The 18,999-nt window shown below is 61.6% G+C and overlaps 2 protein-coding genes across 8 annotated transcripts in view; one reads left to right on the top strand and one right to left on the bottom strand.

The window, feature by feature from the left end:
- Positions 1-4,579: 4,579 nt before the first annotated feature.
- On the bottom strand, positions 4,580-13,934 carry CKMT1A (creatine kinase, mitochondrial 1A). Its single transcript, XM_069025615.1, has 9 exons — positions 13,786-13,934; positions 8,443-8,641; positions 8,016-8,111; positions 7,703-7,924; positions 7,128-7,213; positions 6,083-6,206; positions 5,801-5,935; positions 5,344-5,469; positions 4,580-5,142 (listed from the first exon to the last, which is right to left on the bottom strand). The coding sequence occupies exons 1-9, from the start codon at positions 13,932-13,934 to the stop codon at positions 5,026-5,028; spliced, it is 1,254 nt and encodes a 417-aa protein (XP_068881716.1). The 3' UTR covers positions 4,580-5,025.
- An 805-nt stretch (positions 13,935-14,739) lies between these two features.
- The window catches only part of PPIP5K1 (diphosphoinositol pentakisphosphate kinase 1), a 44,928-nt gene continuing 40,668 nt past the window's right edge, over positions 14,740-18,999 (top strand). For all 7 annotated transcript variants that reach the window (XM_069025742.1, XM_069025736.1, XM_069025737.1 and 4 more), the window contains exon 1: positions 14,740-14,773. The gene's annotated coding sequence lies outside the window, so the exon portion shown is untranslated. The remainder of the gene's footprint in view (positions 14,774-18,999) is intronic.

The raw sequence follows: 18,999 nt of genomic DNA on the forward strand, positions 1-18,999 counted from the left end.
CCGGATCTGCCGTGTGGCAGCTCCTGATTGGGCGTTGCGTTACGCGGGCGCCGGCCAATGGGCTGCCGGCGGCGGGGGCGGGGTCTCCGCAGCCGGGCCCGCCCCTCCGCCTCATCGCCCCGGTTCTCGACGCTGCTCGGGCCTCGGCGGGGGCGGGGCCCGTCCTCGATGCACGGTGCAGTCCCCTCCCACCGCCCCGGCCCGCTGTGTCCCGCCGAACACAGCGTCTGCCCTTGCCCCGGCCGGGACCGAGGGGGGCTCCGCGGGGCCGCGCGCTGCCGAGTCCGCTGTCGGTCTCCGGGGGCTTCGCTGACCTGGCGGGTTTGCATTAACCCCGCCGTGGCCAGCATGTCTGTATCGCGCCGTGCCGGCCCAGCGGTGACACGTGCCCAGCACATTCCGCACGACAGCGCTCGGCTCGCTGCAGGCTCGCCTGCTGGACTCACCGCAAGCCCGCATTTTCGCTCACTGCCCCTCACGCTCCGGCTCTGGGGCAGTCCGGTGTTCCCCTGGCCCCGAGCCAAACCCGGGAGCGGGTCTTTTCCCTGTAACCCCATCCGTCGGCATTTGCGCCTCTGCTGGGGTCTGCGGTCAGAAGGACCCTCGGCTGTGCCATCCCTGCCGGGGTGCTCGGCTCGCCCCCAGCTTTGACCAGGCACAGCCTGCTCCCAACTCGTGCCACCTTGCCCTGGTACCTTCAGGGCCTGGGGCTGTCCCCACGCAAAACCCCGATTCTCACCCTCCCAGCGCCACCTCCCTTTGCAGGGGGCCGGGCAGCTCAGGTGGACCTTGGGGGACAATGCATCAGGCGGGGAAACGTTTTCGGTACCCCCGTTTCCACCTCACCATCCATTTCTCCTTAAGAGCCCACGTGCTCCTACCCTGGCCTTGTCATCAGGTCCCTTCTGCTCACCGCTGAGTTTTAGCAACTGCTCCCCGTATCCCCAGAGCTGATGATTGGGGCCAGCCGTCATCAGGTGCTCACCTCCGGCACGGGGGGAGCCGGCTGGGCTGTTTCTGGCATTTTTGTCACCAATATTGAGCTGCACATTGGGGCGGTCGGCCCCAGGGCTGCGGGAAGAACCCGTGTGACGTCTCTGACTTCATCGTCGCCATTGCAGCAAAGAGCCCTGGACCGCGACCGCCTCCCGGGAAGCGCCGTGCGGCCGCCGACTCCCGTCAAACAGGCCCCGCCGGCCCGGGGTCCCCTCGCCGCTCGCCCCGATTCTGCGCGCCCCGGGGCCGGCAGGGGGCGCTGCCCGCCGCCCCGCCAGCGCGGCCGGGGCCGGGCCGGGGCCGGGCCGTTCCTCCCCGGCCAGCGTGGGGCAGGCAGGGCCCCCGGGCCGGGCGGTGTCCACAGCCCTGGGCAGTGCCCTGCCGCCCGGCTGCCTCCGCCCCTGCCGGGTTCCCGTAATCGATAACGCACAAGCGCGGCACCGTTTGCGGTGGTGGGGCTGGCCAGCGGGAGTCAGCTCCGTCGCGCCCTGGGCGGCCAGCGGCAGGAGCGGCGTGAGCAGGCAGGGACCGGGCAGGGTCTCATACCGGGGAAGTGTCAGGTGTATCACAAGTACGTCTCGGCGGTCTGTGGGACAGGGGTCTCTGGGGCTACCAGTGTCGGAGAAAGGCTGGGAGCCGTAGCGAATGCGGGAGCGGCGGGGGCTGGAGCCGGGCTCCGGGACCTGCGGGACCTCTGTCTGTCTCCCTGTCGTTCGCTCCTGCTGCCCGCAGGACGCAGAAATGGCTTCTTCCCTTCCCAACCTGGGGATGCTGCTTCTGCTGGTGCTGCAGGACCCAACCCCAGCGAGTGAGAACGGCCGTCCGGGAGCGCAGACACCGTGGATAGATGCGTGCTCGAGGGCCGGTTCTGCTCCCTCATCCCTTGCCTACTCTAGAGCCGTTCCCCTCTACTGCGCGGGCCCAGGGAACGACTTCCAGGGCAGACACCCGCTCCCGGGGGGCTGCTCTGCACTCCCGATAAGCTGGGCTCTTCCCGCAGGAACTGACTCGGGACAGACCGGTGCTGCACTCCGACACCTCGTGCCCGTCCCCGCGTCCCGAGCCTGACCGCTACAGAGCAGCGACGTTCCGGCTGTGACATAGGCCCGGGCCCAACGATGCGGTGGACCCCCGGCCCCCAGGCACAGGCCGCCTAAGGAGCTGGATCCTGCGGGGGCCCCGCCGGCGAGGAGAGCCGCCTTGACTTCGAGGGCCGCACGGGGGGCAGCGGAACAGCGTTCCCGGCCCCTCGCCCGGTTAGGGGCCGGCGAACGAACAGCGGGCCCGGTGCGGCTGCCGGTCCCATTCCTCGGCTTCTCCCGGCGGTCTCACCCGGCGCCCCGGGAGCTTCGAGCTGGGCGGGCTGGGATGCGGGACACGAGTCCCGGACCATGCGGCTCCCCTCGGAGCGGCGTCCCGGGGCTGCGGGAGGCCCTGCTGCGGACGGCGGCGCTGGCACTGGGGGCCCCACGCCCCGCTAGCGACGGGGCCCGCGCTCGCTCCCGGTGTCCAGTGCCGCCTGACGGCCACGCTCTTCCCGCAGGGACGCTGCCACGGCTGCTGCTCTGGTGAGTCGGACCGCCGCACGACCACGTCGTTCACCGGCAGCCTGGTGAGCGCGGAGCTGCTGCGGCGGGGCGGCTCCGGCAGCGCGGAGGAAGCGGCCGCTCCCAGGGGCGGATTGGGATCGGACGTGAGCCCTGCTGGGTTCCCTGTCAGGACGGGACAGGCAATGACCCATGCCGGATGCCCCGGCCATGGGCAGCGGGCCCCGGTCTGCAGACACCGGCTCCTCTGGGCCGCACCGGATCAGCGGCTGTTGGCCAGGTGTCTTTCAGGGGCTTCCGTCACAGTCTCAGCTGGGACGCCCGGGTTTCGCGGCCGGGGTGCTCCCTGCCCCGCCGCCTTTCCCCGGCTGCCTCCAGCTCCGTTCCCCGGGAAGCAGCGGCTGTGCCCTGGGGCCAGACCTCGCTCCTGCCGCCTGCACTGGAGGCTGTGTGCAACCACAGCGTCCCCGGGCTGCCGGGCATCTCCGGCTTCATCGTCTACCTCTACTGCAACCTCTTCAGCAGCTTCCGGGGCTTCGGCCAGCGCCCGGGGCCCCGGGGGCCGCCTGCGTCAACGCAGCCTGGTACCTATCTGCGGGTGACGGGCGCTCGGCGTGGGTCGGCCGGCAGCGCGACCCTGCCCAGTTCAGTGCCACGGTCTGCAGCAAGGTCTGAGGTCTGAGGGAGAACCCCGGGCCCCAGCAAGCCGTACTGGAGCGGCTCTTTGCCCACTCGGCTCGGGGTCTGCTAGGGGCCGAGCACCTCCCCACTGGGTACATGCTGGAGGGCGCCTGGAGCTGCTTCCTGGGAAGCCGCGTGCTCTGGGGCATCCAACTCTGGGGCAGTGGAAGCCGTGAGATTCTGCCCACCAACCTCCGGGTGTGGCACTCTCAGCTGTGTGGCAGTCCCCAGTCCCGGGCGCAGACGCCCAGTGCCTTAGAGCTTGGGAGCAGAGCCCTGCTCCTCTGAGGGCTGGAGCCTGTGGGTGTGGGGGAACGCTGATTTCTGGCAGCTGTGCAGGACACTGTGTCCCCAGCTGCTTCCAGGAGCTGGTGTGCACCAACGCCTCCCTCCTCCTGCTGCTGGAATACCCTCAGCCCGTGGCCAGGGCTCATTCCCAGGGTGCCCTGCCTGGGAGATGCTGCCTGCTGCAGCATCCTGCCTTTGTCCCTCAGGCTGGACACTGTGGAGCTCTGGCCAGCCCTGGCTGCCTACCTGCTGGGGCTGTCCCCACAGTTCTCACGGTGCCAGGGGGAGGGCTCTAGGCTGATCCCCCCCAACCCAAGGTACCTCCTGTGCCTGCTTGACTGCAGCCTGGTCCTGTCTGAACAAGAGGAGGCGGAACAGGTGGCCGGGGAGCAGCTGAGCGAGGCCATCCTCCTCTCCAGCCTCCTGGATAACACCTCCTTGTGGGACTTGCTACTCATCCACAGGCATCTGGTGAGCTGTGGGCTGGTACCTAGGATGGGAGCACACGGCCTTGGCCAAGAGGGAGCTGCTGAGCTCCCCCCATTGAGTGGGGCAGTGCTGGGGCAGCAAGCAAGGGTCTCCCTGGGTGCAGGACAGCAGTTGGGGAGACAGACCCAGGGAGCCCTCCCACTGGCTTGGGCCAGGGTGCAGGCCACAGTTCTTGTGCACTGGCAGCCATGGTGGGAGCTGGACGATGCATGTGCTCTGCTCAGCCACCAGTGGTTGGGAGCAGCCAGCCCAGGCTGGGGGTCAGACCTCTGGCTCAGGGTGAAGACTCCCCTTTGTCCCTGCATCTTTATCCTTGTAGCAAGGCTGCCACAGACTCACTGTGGGACACTGAGCAAGGAGCTCTGAGGGAAGGTGTGGATTGCACAGGCAGTGCAGTCTTGCTCTCTCCTGCAGCCTGTGCTCTGGGACCTGCTCCAGGACAGCAAGGGTGCTCCTGCCTTCGAGATCTTGGTGCAGGCACTGCCCATCCTGGATAGGCTGGCTACAACCCATCCAGGATCCTGAAGAGCATGGGGCCCACTGGCTCCTGCTCTCCCACTGCCTCCTGCTCTCCCACTGCCTGGGTGCTCAGACACATTTCCCACAGGAACACCCTCAGATGCCAGAGGAGACCTTCCAGGGTCTACTGCTCAGTGTGGGACCTGAAGCCATGCAGCACTTCCTGGCCCTGCTGCACTGCTCCTGGTACCAGCTGCACGGGGAGGTGGCCAGGGTGATTGGGATGGGGCAGGGGGTGCAGAGCCCATGTGTGGTGGTTGTGAAGCCTTGTGATTGGGGGGAAATCTGAGTGGTGCCTCTGCAGGGGGACAGGGCGCTGGGAGGTCAGTGGGGTGGTGAGTTCTGGGGTAAGAAGAAGCCTGAGCCGTGGCTACAGCAGCGCATGTTTATGGGGTCTGACCTGACACATTGTGGGTAACAGGATGCAGCAACATGCTGGGCACAGAGATTGCACAAGCTACAGGGGGACCTGGGTCCCACAGCGCTGGCGCTGCCACAGTCCCACTCAGTGCCGGAACTGTGGCAGCGGCGAGGGGATGCGGATATCCTGCCCCTTCTCCAGCCGTCGCTCACAGTCGATCAGGTAGTTCACACCATCTATCACCAGCTGCACCAATTCCACCTGCACCAGGAGCACAGATGTGGTGATTGAGGGACTGTCCTGGGAGCCACACCAGTAAGGCATTTGGCCAGTCCTGCTGCATGCAGGGTAGGCATTGCCACTCCCAGCACCCACATGCTGGCCCCAGGCCCATGTGTCTGCATGGGCCTGTCATGCAGACACATTCCAGAACCTCCCTCCCCAGCTCTGTCTGGCACCCACCTCTGACTTCCCCAGACGGTCGAGGTTGGAGATGTCAAAGATGCTACCTTTGGCTGCAGTGTCCACACCACCCGTCCCACGCTTCTGTAGCCGGAGGTTCTCTAGGATCTTAGGGAAGCGGCTGTCCTGGTGCCCAGAGAAAGTGTCAGTGCTCAGCAGGACCAGCAACAAGGGAGTCAGGGCTCTGCAGCTGGATGCTCCCTGGGGCAGCACCCTGCTGCTCACAGGATCCTGTCAGTGGGTCACCAGCCCCACCCAGAGTCCTGCCCCAAGCAGACCCAGGCTGACGCTTGGGACCCAGGCCTCTCCAGCCAGGAATGCAGGCAGGGCTGGACCTTATGCCTCCTGGGGGAACCTGAGCGTGGTCCAGGGCTGGGTCCCATGCTGTCCTGCACCTTCGTGGCTGAGCTCCCCACAGTCCTAGCCTGGCTCCCCACAAAACTGGCCATGGTAATACCTTGCTGAGCAGTGGCAGCTTGATGTGGACACCTGCTCGCAGCCCTGTGCCCAGGTTAGAGGGGCAGGTCAGGATGTAACCCAGCCGCTCATTCCACATGAACTCCCAGCCTCGCTCCTGGATTAGCCGCTCCACCTGAATTAGAGGCACAAGCAGTCATTCAGCCCTGGCCATGGAGCACCCAGCCCTGGCTGTGTGCAGAGGGCCAGCACCACAGGAGCCCTGCCTGCTCCTCTCTGCCTGTTCATGGGGCTGGCACAGCAGAAGCTGTTGGACACTCACCTCCTTTAGGCCTCGGCAGAACCGCTCAAAAACACGCTTCATGTTGCCCCCCTTCTCCATGGAGATGACACGTGTGTGGTCCTCCTCATTGATCCAGATCAAGAAGGTCTTCTGGTGGTTGTGCCTAGGGACAGGGCAGTGTTTGGCTGTGCTGGCAGCTTGCAGAGACCCTGTGCCCACTCAACTGTGCCCCTTGTGCCCCTGCCACCATGGTGCCAGTGCTGCCCTTGGTTCCAGTGTGCTGACTGCACCAGGGTGGGCAGCCAGGAGATGCTCCTGGAGATGGGCCAGTGCCCATCCACATACATCACTGCTGGCAATGGGAGCTGTCTCCAGTGCCTTGGGCACAGGCGGGCGCCAGCATGGTGGTGACCCAGCCTGGACTGGGGACAGGAGCATGGCTCCTGCACCATGCAGGCAGCGGGAGGGGGCTGTGAGGCATGGGGTGTGTGCTGGAGGGCTGGATTAGGTGCAGCTGGAGCTGGGGACCGTGTGTGCTCTGGAGGTGCTTTCCATATAAAGGCACAGTGTCAGTGAGGGTGGCATGGGCGGACGCGTGTGCCGGCTGTTGCTCTGGGGGAGTGTGGGATGTTGAATGGCTTTGCAAAGATGCTGGGGGGGAGCAGTAAGATGTGACTGGCAGGGTAGGTTTGGTGTCACATAGAGTGTGCAGAAGCCAGGAGTGCTGGGGATTGCCCAGGGAGCAGAAGGCAATTGCAGGTTTTTGGCAGCCTTAGAGTGCAAGGTGCTGCAGGATGGGGAGAGCAGGCAGGATTGACAGCTGGGACTGGCTCCACAGTCCCCCTTCCCAGTACCGTGCTGTGGTTTGTGTAGGGAACAGTAGATTGCTGACAGTGGTGCACAAGGAGCTCCCAGATGAGGCCACAGAACCCATGGTGAGCACAGCCCAGGGGCACTGGTGCCACGTGCCAGGGTCTGTGGTGTGGCAAACATGGGAAATGTGGGTGGCAAGGGTGAGATGGATGGAGCAGTAGCATCATCCCCCATCTCTGCCCTGCTGCCTGGTGCCGGGGCAGATCCTCACCAGATCCCTCGGGCGTCAGGCCAGTCCCGAGCCATTCCTGCTGCTGTCAGGAGCGGGGACACCGGCTTGTCAAAGAGGAAGTGGTCCTGGAGGGAGATAGAGTTCATGGGCTCACCCGGGCTGCATGGCTGGAGCCAGGGCACCCTCACTGGTTCCAGTACTCCCTGTCTCACTGGTCCCACCTGCCATGCAGGAGATTCACCACAGCTCTCCCAGGCAGGAGCCCTTGCCTTCCTGGCCTGGGAGGCAGAAGGTTGCTGGTGCACAGCCCACCCTGTGCCAGGGGCTGGTGGGCCACGAGCTGAGTGCCACAAGCCCGCTTTCCTCTGGGCATGGGCAGGGACATGGGGGCAAGAGTCAGGGGTGGCCATGAGCTGCTGGGGCTGTCTTCAGAGAGCTCCTGGCTCATGAGGGCTGAGCAGCACTGTGCTGTTGGGCTGCCTTGCTAGGGCAGGGGTCCTGGTTGCACAAGACAGCAAAAGGACGATACAACCTCCCAGAGAGGCAGTGCCAGGAAGGGGTCCTGCTCTGCATGCACCCGGGGGGGAGGGCTGGCCAGGAGCTGACTGACTCACATCAATGAGCTGCTGTTGCTCCTTCTCAGTCATCTCGCTGAGACGGTAGTACCGGCCCGCCAGGTCCCCGGTGAGCCCGCTCAATGCTTCCACAGTCACTTTCTCCACCTCTCGTCGCTCGGCGCGGGTGCAGGCTGGCGGCAGGCTCAGGCCACGGATGCTGCGCCCAGTCCGGACCCGGGACGAGAGCACATAGCGCTCATCAAACTGGCCAAACTTTATCTGGAATAGACAGGAGCCACAGGGGGTTTATGGGGTGGCTCTGGTGCTGGCAGGGCCCTACCCCAAAGGCCCCACTGCCCAGCTTCTGCACCTTTGTGGCATCCAGGTCTGTGGAGTGCTTCATGGTGCGGGGGTTGTATCCATTGTGCCGCTCCTGAATCACAGGGTCAAACAGGTCGGCAAACACCTGAAAGCAAGTGGGAGAATGTACAGCAGACCCAGTGCTTCATGAAGCCTGTGCCACAAGCCCGGCAGGGCCACACTGCCAGTGTTGGGGACAGTGTGTCCTGCAGCACAACAGCAATCCACAGGGCAAGTGGAGCAGGAGGCTGCAGGACTCCAGGAACAGGTTCTCCAAAGGAGCCCTGTGTCCTGCAGGAGCACATGGAAACTTTCCAGGGGCCTCTCCAGCTGCTCAGGGCAAGAGGAGGTGGGCAGTAATGCCCCAGGCTGCTGGTTGTACCATGGGTACTGGGGCTCCTCGGGCTGCTGCAGACAAGGCTCTGGCTGCCGCTCACCTCATAGGTCTCTTCATCACCAGCTACGATGCCCACAGTCTTGATGAAGGGGTGGCCAGGGTTGTCGACGCCAGTCTGAATGCACTGGTCCAAGGTCCAGCCATTTGGGGTTGCCTTGTCACAGAGCCTGGCGTAGATGCCTGGCGTCAGGTTGCTGGCCATGCAGTTGTTGTGCTTCCGCAGGTCGGGGTACTCAGCGCTGTGGGAGGGGACACCAATGAGTCCTTTGGGGCCAGGGGACCCTAGCACTTGTGCCTGTGCTCCACAGAGACTCTTGGTGCAGGTATGGGCAGGGGAGCTCAGGGAGGGGTCAAATTCTCTGCTTGTCCACAACAGCTGGGAGCAGGGAGGCAGTTACAGGTGTTACAGGGCAAGGGCAGGGAGCAGCCCAAGCCAAGGGCTGGCACTGAACCAAGACAAGAGTCCACAAGCAAATCTGGACCAGTCCTTAGGGAGTGGCTCCTTATCAAACACACAGCAGGGCCCCAGTGCGGGAGAACCTGCCAGGCGAGCAGTGGGGCCATGTGAGCCCATTGCCACACTGAGCTGCCAGGGCAGCTGGGCTGCAGAAGGGGGGTCCCACTCCCCTTATCCTCCCTGGGGCTGCCCTGATGCCAGCTCAAACAGAAGGGGGCTGCTCCCTGTCTGCTGATGCACTGGGTAGGGGAGGCAGGGCATGTAGTCGGGCTTGCTTGACCCCTGGACCCCCGTGCCTCTGCCCCCCTGAATGCTGTGGGGCAGGAGATTGGCTGACCCTGATCTGCAGCCAGTGGGAACCACACAGTCCCAGTGCAGTTTATTGTATTAGGGGGATGCTTTCCTCTAATCAGCTTAGTGGGAGGCTGTCCCTTGACCTCATTCCCACTTTAGACAGGCTTTGTACTTGTTCTGTGCTTACCAGGAGATTGGCAGGGCAGGACCCTGCCAGCGCTTGCCTTGGCCAAATCTCTCTCAAGGGTGCCTCCACTCACCTTAGTGGGACAGGACTGGCTCTTGTCAGCCCAGGAGACCTGGGTGGTGGCTGGAGGGGGTCCTGCATCCCTGGGGACACCTGTCTCCCCTTCTGAGAAAGGCCTGCTTTGGGGGTGACATAGCTTGGGGGGGATCCATGTGGGAGAAAAGGTGCCTGGGCTAGCGCAGGTCTGGCTGTTGGGAGCAACAGTTGGACATCAGCACTAGCAGCAAGTCCTGGCGCCTGCCTGTGCTCAGTTCCTGCTCTTGAGCTATGTGCTCATGCTGGGCATTGGTATGGCTGCCAGCACCAATCCTGTGCTGCAATGCAGAGCCCTGTGGCTGCCACTGCCTCCTCCCCTGTGTCTGCAGGCCAAGGAATGTGGCCCTTCGCCCACAGCTTGGCTACTGCTCATGGCTTCCTGTACTGTGCAGAAACAAAGGGAGGTAGGGCTGCCATTGCATCATGTGGGGAAGCACTAGCAGCTCCTGCCCGGACCAGCAGAAGCAGGCATTTGCTCCAGACAAGCACTTGTCCCAGGGCTGAGGGCTTCTCCTAACCCACACACAGACCTGTGCCCTGATGAGATGATCCAGCTAAGAGGCTGATGTGGCATGCATGGGACGCAGCCTGTCCTGGCCTCCCTCACTGCTTCTGCCCCTGTCATCTGCTGGCCACTCTCTCCCCAGGATGACACACTTGTAAAAAGCATTTGCTGATCAGAATGGGACACTTGGATAGGTTGCTCCACTGCTCCACCATGGGTCATGCTGCTGGGCATGCCAGGACCACTTGCTGTGCTTTCTACATGATAGAGGATGCCCTGGAGCAGTAGAGGTTCCTAAGGAAAGCCAGCTTATTCCCAGCAGGCAGGAGACTGCTATGGGTTGAAGCATGCTGTCTGCCACAGCTGTCTACACCTTCCCTGAGGTGTTCAGCATCCAAACCCTGAGACTCCAGGCTCTGCCTGCAGGTGCTGTGCCTGCTCCAGTGCTGACTGAGCACCTGGTTGGAGTGCACCCTTCCCTGAACAGCCCCAGACCACAGCCAGCATTCAGGGCAAATCTCTTCAGCATTTCTAGAGCACCTGAACTCAGCTGGATGTTGCCAGGACCACCAGGGTAATGCCAGGGTGAAGGTCCTGAGCACCTGGCGCTGTGCTCACCGTGGTGCCACAGAGCCAGTGAGGGAGGCTGTGTCCAGGCTGGCACTGGAGGGCTCTGGCAATGGCACCACACTCCTGCCATGTGCTCAGGGTGTCCAGGGGTCTTCTGTCATGTCAAGATGATGCTGCACTTGGGCTTCTTTGACCCCTCGGTTTTGGTTCCCAAGGCTGGTTTTAAAATTATGACCCTTTCAGCACCATATATTTTGTTCCCACAAACAAAATTTTTGTTTTGTGCCACAGCACTGACTGATATCTTAAAGGTCTTTTCTAGCCTCAATGATTCCATGATTCCACAGTTCTGTGGTATTGTGGGCTCCTGCCTGGCTGCAGAGGCTGGCAGAATGGATGTCTGCCAGGAGTGCAACTCAGCGATGCCGCCTACACTGTCCTGTGCTCACCTCAGCCTGCTGTCCTGCCCATGACCTCGGGGTGCAGCTGTCTGCAGCAGCTGCCCTCTCTGCCCTTGTGCAAGCAGGTGCCTCACCCCAGAGCAGACCTGCTCAGCAACCAGGAGGGATTATTAGCCCGCCGTCTATTGACTAGGCAGCTTCTCTGGAAGTGACAGCCACCTGCACCTCCCCACAGCTCTTCACCTCTAATCTGGTAGCCTCCAGTGCCCTTCCTGGCACCACTGGCTTGCGGTGCCCAGGCAGTCCCAGCCGCACATGCCTCTGGAGAGGCATGGGGGTGTGTGGGGTGAGCAGCAGACCCTGTGTGGCAGCATGGAACTGGGAGCTGGCAGGTTGCTGCAGGCAGCCAAGCATGAGGCTTGCTTATGCAGGGAGGAGGGGACTTGGGCTTTGTCTGGAGATGCTTTGGCAGGGAGCCCCAATGTGGTGGCCCAAATGCGGTGCCATGCCTGTCATAGAACCCACCTGGCAGAAGGCACACGGGGCCCATTTCTCCCTGAGGTGGGAATGCTTGTGTCCTCCCAGCATGGCCATTTATACTTCAGTGCTTCTGACAGGAGGCTGCGTAGTGTTGCTCAGAACCCTCAGGGCTGCTGCCAATGTCTCTAATTTTTTAACTTAAAGACTAGAGGGGCAGAATCTTCAAGCAAGTCGGCTGCAGAGTGAGGGATTGCAGCTCACCCCTAAGGCTCTGTTTAGGTTCTTTTCAAGTGTCAGCACTGTCACAAAAACATTCCTATCTGAACAGAACCCCCCAGGAGGCTCATTTTACCACAGCCCCACCTTGATTTCATCCCCTCCTGATCTGATGTCTGTATCTCTGCAGTTGTTCAGAAAGCTGGAAAACATCCCACCTCTTGGGAGGTAAATAATCAATACCATCCGGCCTTTGTCATTCTATGAAATCACTCAGTTTCTGTCCCCAGCTTTCTGTAGTCCAATGCAGCTTGCCAGAGCGCCAATGCCAGCTCCTTGCCAGCCCTCCACATGCACAGGGCTCCCAGCCTGCAATGCAGCACCACAACACACTGCTCTGACTGTCGGCATTTGGTGCAGAGATGGCAGCAGCTGCCGGTGTTCGGAGCAGCAACGTGCTGCCTCCTTCCCACCCTGCTCCTCCCCTGTGCACAGTCTCTGCTGGCATTGGGATGGGCAGGAAAACTCAGTCCTCATTTTCCTGGCCCGCCTCTAGGTTGTGCTAAGCCAAGCAGCTGTTGCCAGCATAAGGACTGGCTGGTGGCCACCATGTCCCTCTCCCCTTCTGGCCCTGGCCCCATTCCTGCTCTGCCTAGGCCTCGTGAGACACAGGCAGTTACTGCGTCCAGTCCTGTCTGGTGCCGTGCCCCTCTATGCTCCTCAGGGCTGGCAGCACAAACACTGGGCAGGACCAGCCTCCGTCTCCTCCAGCCCCACTTGCCATGGCAAGCGATGGTGAGCAGAACTATGGGAATGTGAGGCACCTGGCCCTCCCAGCCCAGCTGGGCTCCCAGGGACAGCAAAGAGCAGTTTGGAGGGGAGTGACGTGTGAGCTTCTGGTCTAGATCTTGAACCTTAGAATTGTGCTGCAGCTGTGACACTTATCTGGCTTAAGGGATCAGGCACCGGGTGTGCAAATAGGGCCAGGGCTCTTTCAGAGCCAGCATTACCTCAAAAGCACTCCTAAGCCAGACTGTGGCCATGTATGCGTCCACTTGGCCCAGCTCAACTCTGTGCCTACCTCTCAGAAGTCCTGATTGCACATCTCATTGTTGTCCAAAATCTACCCATGGGGCTGCTTGCTCAGCACCCACGGGTCCCCCCAGTTCTCCCTTTAAAAACTGGCCCAGAGAGGGAAGAGCCAGGACCTGCCAGCAAAGCTTTTCTTTTCAATAGAGGAGTCCCTGTCCCAAAGGCAGGCGCGTGGGAAGGCTGGTACAGCCAGATGAGGTCGGGCCAGGGGCTGCTCTGACACCAGCTCCCACAGTCAGAGATCCTGGGTGTTCTGCCAGCAGGACAAAATGGACCCTTTGCTCCATCCTGTTCCTACCAGGACATTGGCAAAGTCTCCCTGGCTTCTCTTGGGCTGCGCCTGGGGTATGTCCCCACTGGCACTGGCGGTCCCAGCACTGCTACCTCCCAGGCTGGCCCGTCTCCCAAACAACCCCATCTCTGCCCTTCCTGGTCATCCCGGGAAGTCCCCCGGGACCCCAGTCCAACTGCTAAGCATTTGTCTCCTCCCGCTCTCGCATGCCCCCGGCTACAGCGGCTTGTCCTGGTACTCTGGGACCACCCGGGGCAGCTGGCAGCTCTAGGGCGCCCTGCCTGGACCGCAGCACCCAGAGCCAACCCCCGGACACGGGAATGTGCCCGGGGTGGCCCCCGCAGCCCTCACAGTCCCTGTCAGCGCGGGTCCCGTGAAGGGGGCCCACGGCAACCCCGACGAACCCCGGAGTGCCGGGACCCGCGCTCCCTGGTCCCTGCGGGACCGCGCCCAGGACGCGGCTGTGCCGGTGTCCTTGTGCGCGGGGACGGCGGGGCCCACGAAGCCGGTGACCAGCAGTCCGAGGCCAACACGGCTGAGCCCCTGCGGCCGCCCCGTCCCCCTCGTCGCCCGGGGCCCCGGGGCCGACAGGGGTTTGGTTCACGGGCCTCCCGGTCCTTCCCGCCATGGACGAGCAGCGTCCATCGCGCCGCCCCCATGAGCCGCTCCGGGACCTGCCGCCCAGGCTCGAGCCGGGGGCGGCCCCCGCGCCCTCCCCCGGTGCCGGTGCCGCATGGATCGTTCCCCGCCCGCCGCCCCCCGCCCGTGCGCCCCCGCCGCCCGCGCACATTACCTGGGCGGGTATCGCCGACGCTGACGGTCGCCCGCGCTGACCGAGTCCCGGGCGAGTAGGAAGCCGGCGGCGAGAGAGCCGGCGCCCACCATGGCCAGGAGGCCGGCGGAGCGGCGAGCGGAGAGAGCGCGGGCGAAGGTGCTGGCCATGGCGGAGCGGCGGAGCAAGCGCGCCGGGGCGGGCAGCGGACGTGAGGGGAATGGGAACGGGAATGGGAACGGGAACGGCGGCGGGGCGCGCGGGGGGCGGGGAGCCGGCGGGGCACGGGGGGGGCCTGGCGGCACCGCCACCTGCTTGGCTGCCCCGCCCCGCCCCGCCCCACCGAGGCCGCCGCCGCTTTCAGCACCGCTCGCCGGACAGCGCCGGAGGGGCGGCTGTGCCGAGACGGGCCGGCTCCGCACCGGGACCCACGCCTCGGAGCCCCTCGCCGCGCCCCGGGGCGGGGGGGAGCGGCCGAGTCAAAGTTCGTCCACCTGAAGCCGGGAGCGGCGACCGCGGCTTCTCGACGGAATACGGCCCGTGATGGGTCGCGGGGCCGGGGGCCGGTTCTCGGCGGTCACCAGCCCTCCCGCAGTGCTCCGTGCCCGCCACACCGGCAGGGCAGGGAGCGCGCCGCGTTCGCCACCGCAGACCCCCGCGGGACGGGAGCTGCTGGCGCACCGCTGGGCTGCTCCGGCACACGGGAAGCGGCCGTCCGGTAGAGCCGCGCGCCCAGCCCGGTACGGCCGCTACGGCCGCGCGTCCCGCCCGGTGCAGCCGCGCGCTCGCCGTTGCAGCACGGACCCGGCGCGGGGCTCGCGCCCACGTGCGCGCGGCGCGCCCGGCCGCGCAGCAGGTCCCGCCGCCGCCGCCAGGGGCCGCCACGCTGCGCCCGCTCGCGTCCCGGCCGGCCCGCCTGCTCCGCGCCGATTGGCTGCCTGCGGCCGTCAGCAGGCGGTGATTGGCTGGTGGCAGCGCCCGCAGCGCAGGGTGCGCTCGGAGGCCGCAGGTGAGCGGAGGGAAATGGCGGCGCCTGGCGTGGCGCCCCCTGCTGCCGCCGGCGGGGGCAGGGGCGGCCTAGGGGCCGGGGACAGGGCCGGGGCCGGGGCGGGAAGCGAAGCGAAAGGCGGGGAGGGCTACGGCGGTGGGTCGCGCCGCTGCTGGGCCCTGTCTGTCGGCGGCTGTCGGGGGAGCGCCGGGTGGGCGGCAGCGGCGGAGCCACGGGGAGGCGCGGCCCGGTCCCCTGCCGCCCCCGCGGCCCGCCGCCGCCACTCGCCTGTGCCTGCCGGGCCCGGGGTCCGGCCCCCCACGGCGAGGGAGCTCCGCCCGACGCGGGCGCAGCGGCGGGCGCGGCTCCTCCAGGCCGCTCGGGGCCGCCGCGCTCGGCCTGTACGTGCCGGCGTGGTGCTGATGCCTGCCCGCTCTCGGAGCAGCGGCGGCTCGCCGTTTGCGGGGCTGCTTGCGGTCGCGCCGCTCTCCCGGCCCGGGCCCGGCCCCTGCCCCGCTCTTCGGGGCCGCTCTCTCCCCCGAGCCTGGCGGGCTGGCGTTTGTGAAGCCCCCACGGTGTGCGCGGGGTAGAGCGGCAGCGGCCCCCCCTGCAATAAACCCTCAGTGACAGCGACCGTGTCGGGGGAATTCCGCTGCTGAGGAGTTTCAGGCTTTACAGACTCAGGAAACGCATTAAATATTTCGTTATGAACAATGTAAGACACGGACGGGTCTCGCCGCTATGCGCGGTACAGCACTGCTCAGTGTGCGGGATAAACCAAGATTCTGCAGCAGATCTTTAGGAGGAGCTGAGCAGGAGCTGTGCAGTGCCCCTCAATACTCAGTGTTCCCCTCTGCTCCGCTCGCCGTGTTTGCAGCTGTTGTATCCGGCCTCACTGAAAGTGCTGCTTGAATAGACTGAACTTGACTTCAGCTTCTTGGCTGTGAACACCTTGAACGCCTGTGTTACCGGAACAGAGGGATTTCTCTGACACACCATGTTAAAATAGTTTTAATTATTAACCCTAGAATAGGTGTTCTTCCTGTTCTGAAGCAATTGAGTGCCCATGATAAGAGTACAGCTTTCACCATTTTTAAGTATGGAATTAACCTTAATGCAAAAGCCCTCGTGACAGTAACTCTCTGTGTATCACTGGTCATGCAAAGTTGCTTTGCTGCTCAGGGCCTAAGCTTTCAGAGTTGGGTTTTTTGGACTGGTTGGTTGGTTGTAGGGATGTCAGTAGTTTCAGGTAGTTCTACAAAACATTGCCAGCATTAGTGTTTTAAAATGCCAGCTACGTGTATTCTTAGAAGTCATGATCCTACATGTACCTGACCTGGCTTGGCTAGGCTGTGAGTCTCTAAGTTGGATCATCCTCGCAGACTTTCTGGCTGCCGGGGTAACCCAAATTCCTGCCACCGGCAATATGATGAGCCATGTTCCTGTCCGTCAGCCTGGCACTACAGAGACTGCACCTGCATCTGCACCTTTTGTTTAAAAACCAAAATGAAACAAAACTCTGACAGGTAAACCCTCTCTTTGGTTGGTTAATGCCCACTGAGCACAAACTTAATACAAGACCTAATCATACCTTCTCTCTTAAATGTCTGGTACCTCAGAAGCAGGGCAAAAGAATCTCTTTACTTTGTGAGCCCCCTTATCTGAACAGCACCTGAATGACCTGCTGGGGAACCGGAAAACAGTTTACTGTCTCATTTCTTATCACTAATACAGGGCAATCTAGGGAGCTGAATCAGTCCAAAGACATCGGAGGCAAGGTCTATGGCTCCATTTAGGGTTGTGTGTCAGCAGGTTTGGATTGCTGATTGGGTGATTATGGTAACCTTTGGTATGACTGCAGCAGATCACGGCTGCCCTTCTTGGAAGTGCAGCAGGAAAGTCTTTAGCTGCAGCGGCTGGCATGTGCTTCCTCCTGTGTCTGTGAGGACTACCAAGCCTGAACATTCTGACTCAAAGCCAGAATCATCTTTACCTTTTGTGTGCATGTGCTGGAGCTGCATTAATGCTGTCTCCCTTGGATGACACAGTCAGCAGCATAAACTCAACACTGAATTTTCTTGCTGTGATTAGTGAGAGGTGAGGCCCATAGCACTCTCAGCAACTGGGAACCGAGCAAAATGTGTGGCTTCCATGAGCAGTTAGCTCATGTCAACAGGGACAGAACCATCATCATGCTGTGGTTGGTGTGAAAAGGTTCGGGCTGTGTGCCATGCAGGAGCCTGTAAGGGTTCCATAATGGCTATTGCCACCCTCCTGGCATATGAGCCCTGTGACAGTTCAGCACTAGAGCTGGCTCAGGTGTGGTGGGTAAACCTCCTGTCACTGTCCTTAGATACCAGAATAGAGCTCCACTTGCCTGTGTCCATTTAAGAGCAACAGTCTGAGTTTTTGATGCCTTAGTTATGCCTGTAGCTGAAAGTTTTGTTTCATTAAGAGCTTGTAGTTGCTTGGTGTAAGTCTACGGTAAGGAATCTGCCTTTAAGAAAAACTAGAAGAAGGTTCTGGTTAATGCTCTCCCCATACCTGAAATCATGAGGCTTTCCTTACTGACATCAAAGCCAGAATCATCTTTACCTTTTGTGTGCATGTGCCAGAGCTGCATTAATGCTCTTGTCTCCCTTGGATGACACAGTCAGCAGCATAAACTCAACACTGAATTTATGCCTGATCTATCAGCGGCTGTCAGCTTCAGTGAGACTCTCGAGTTTTTACCTGATTTGAGTATGTTATCATGGCCTTGAGACAGAGCTATAGAGCAAGGAAGAGAATTTTTCTCTGGGATAGGAGCAGGAATGTAGAGAAGTTGGTGCTTTCTGAGTTCTTAGGGCAAAGGTTTTCCTGCTGCTTGATCTTTTTTTTACAGGAGGGAGGGGAGAGTAAGGGATTGGAGAAAATAACCCTCCTCCTCCTTTTGCATGGTTTGCTTCACTTCATTAAATCATCAGCCATCAAGCTGATAGTGTACCTGCTAAGGGCTCATTCTGCACTGGTGTGCTGAGGCAGAGGACACAGGCATGAAAATGGTTCCTGAGTATGTTGGGAATCCTACTCTTGTCCTCCTCTGGAGGTAGCAGGGCTATGTGGAGTGCACAGTGAATGCCTCTATAGCCTGGTCTGCCAACGCTGTTCCTCCCACTAGCAGCGAGCACTGATGGCAAGTTACAGCTCTGACTGTTGCTGATCAAGACATTTCAGTGCCAGTTGTGTGCTGTGCTTTGAGGATTTCGTGGGAGCAGCAGCACTGGGCTTGGTGCATGGGAGTAAGATGGAGGAGATCATCCTTGGTGTGGTATGTAAGAAGTCCAGGCTTGCTGTGTCCCCTGTGTGGTTTCTGTTGGGTCGGTGTCCGCTCCCCAGTAGATCCAGCGTGACAGCTGATGGGCTTGTGTACAACCAGTGCCGGGTAGTGTGGCTGCCGGTCCTTGTCTGATGCACTTCTGCTCCAGCACTTTCTCTGAACACTTACCTGTTACATTTCCTGCCCTTTCTGGGACCGTGCTGCCTTTCTGCCTGGAGGTCTGCATTATTCTACTCTTATTTCCAAGGGGATTTCACAAGCAGCTGGATTGCTCTGTGTCTTTTGCATTTCCCACCCTGCTGTGATGAATTGAGGCAATCTTCTGTTGTTGTTCCCAGTGAGAGGGTTCTTGAGTGCCCTGATGCCGTGCTGGCAGCAAGCTGATGACTTTGGGGTGTGCCTCCTATTGCTGCTGGAGGACTGGGAAGTGGAAGCTGTATGTGGCAATGCAGTCTTGTGTCCTGACTGTAAGGGAAGGCATCACTAAAGATGAGGAAATTCAGTAACGCTTAATCTAGGGAATGCTGGAAATCATGTGAGAACATGAGAAGCAGCAGCAGAGAGTGTCTCATGTCCAGTTTTAGGAAGTATTTAATAACATGAGGTGTTCACAATGTCCTCAACGTTGCCCTCACACAGGAAGAATGCTTTTGGCCACTTTATAATTAGGAAAAGCACAGTGAAAGACACCTGCTTGACACTTGTGTGGGTGCAGCTTAGGTCAACGGTGAACAGCTGTGTCCTTGGCATGTACAGGTCAGTTGAATGGTGTGTTCAGACTCTGTCCCTTCTGGGGCAGGCAGTGCTGCTCTTGTAGGTGACAGTGGAGGACATGTTCATTTCCTGGCATTTTTAACTCACAGCATATATTCAGCAGCTGGTCAAAGGAAGTGATTGTTCCACTCTACTCTGCACTGGTGCAGCCTCA

Source organism: Aphelocoma coerulescens, chromosome 10 (assembly GCF_041296385.1).
Source record: "Aphelocoma coerulescens isolate FSJ_1873_10779 chromosome 10, UR_Acoe_1.0, whole genome shotgun sequence".
In the NCBI taxonomy this organism is placed as follows: Eukaryota; Metazoa; Chordata; class Aves; order Passeriformes; family Corvidae; genus Aphelocoma; species Aphelocoma coerulescens.

Bases quoted from the DNA above. Each gene is read 5' to 3' on its own strand.
- CKMT1A (XM_069025615.1), bottom strand. From the start codon at position 13,934: ATGGCCAGCACCTTCGCCCGCGCTCTCTCCGCTCGCCGCTCCGCCGGC. The intron at 8,112-8,442 runs GTGAGCGGCAGC...ACTTGCTTTCAG, and splicing joins GTGATGAAGAGACCTATGAG to GTGTTTGCCGACCTGTTTGA. The intron at 6,207-7,127 runs GTGAGGATCTGC...CCCTGTCCCTAG, and splicing joins CCTGACGCCCGAGGGATCTG to GCACAACCACCAGAAGACCT.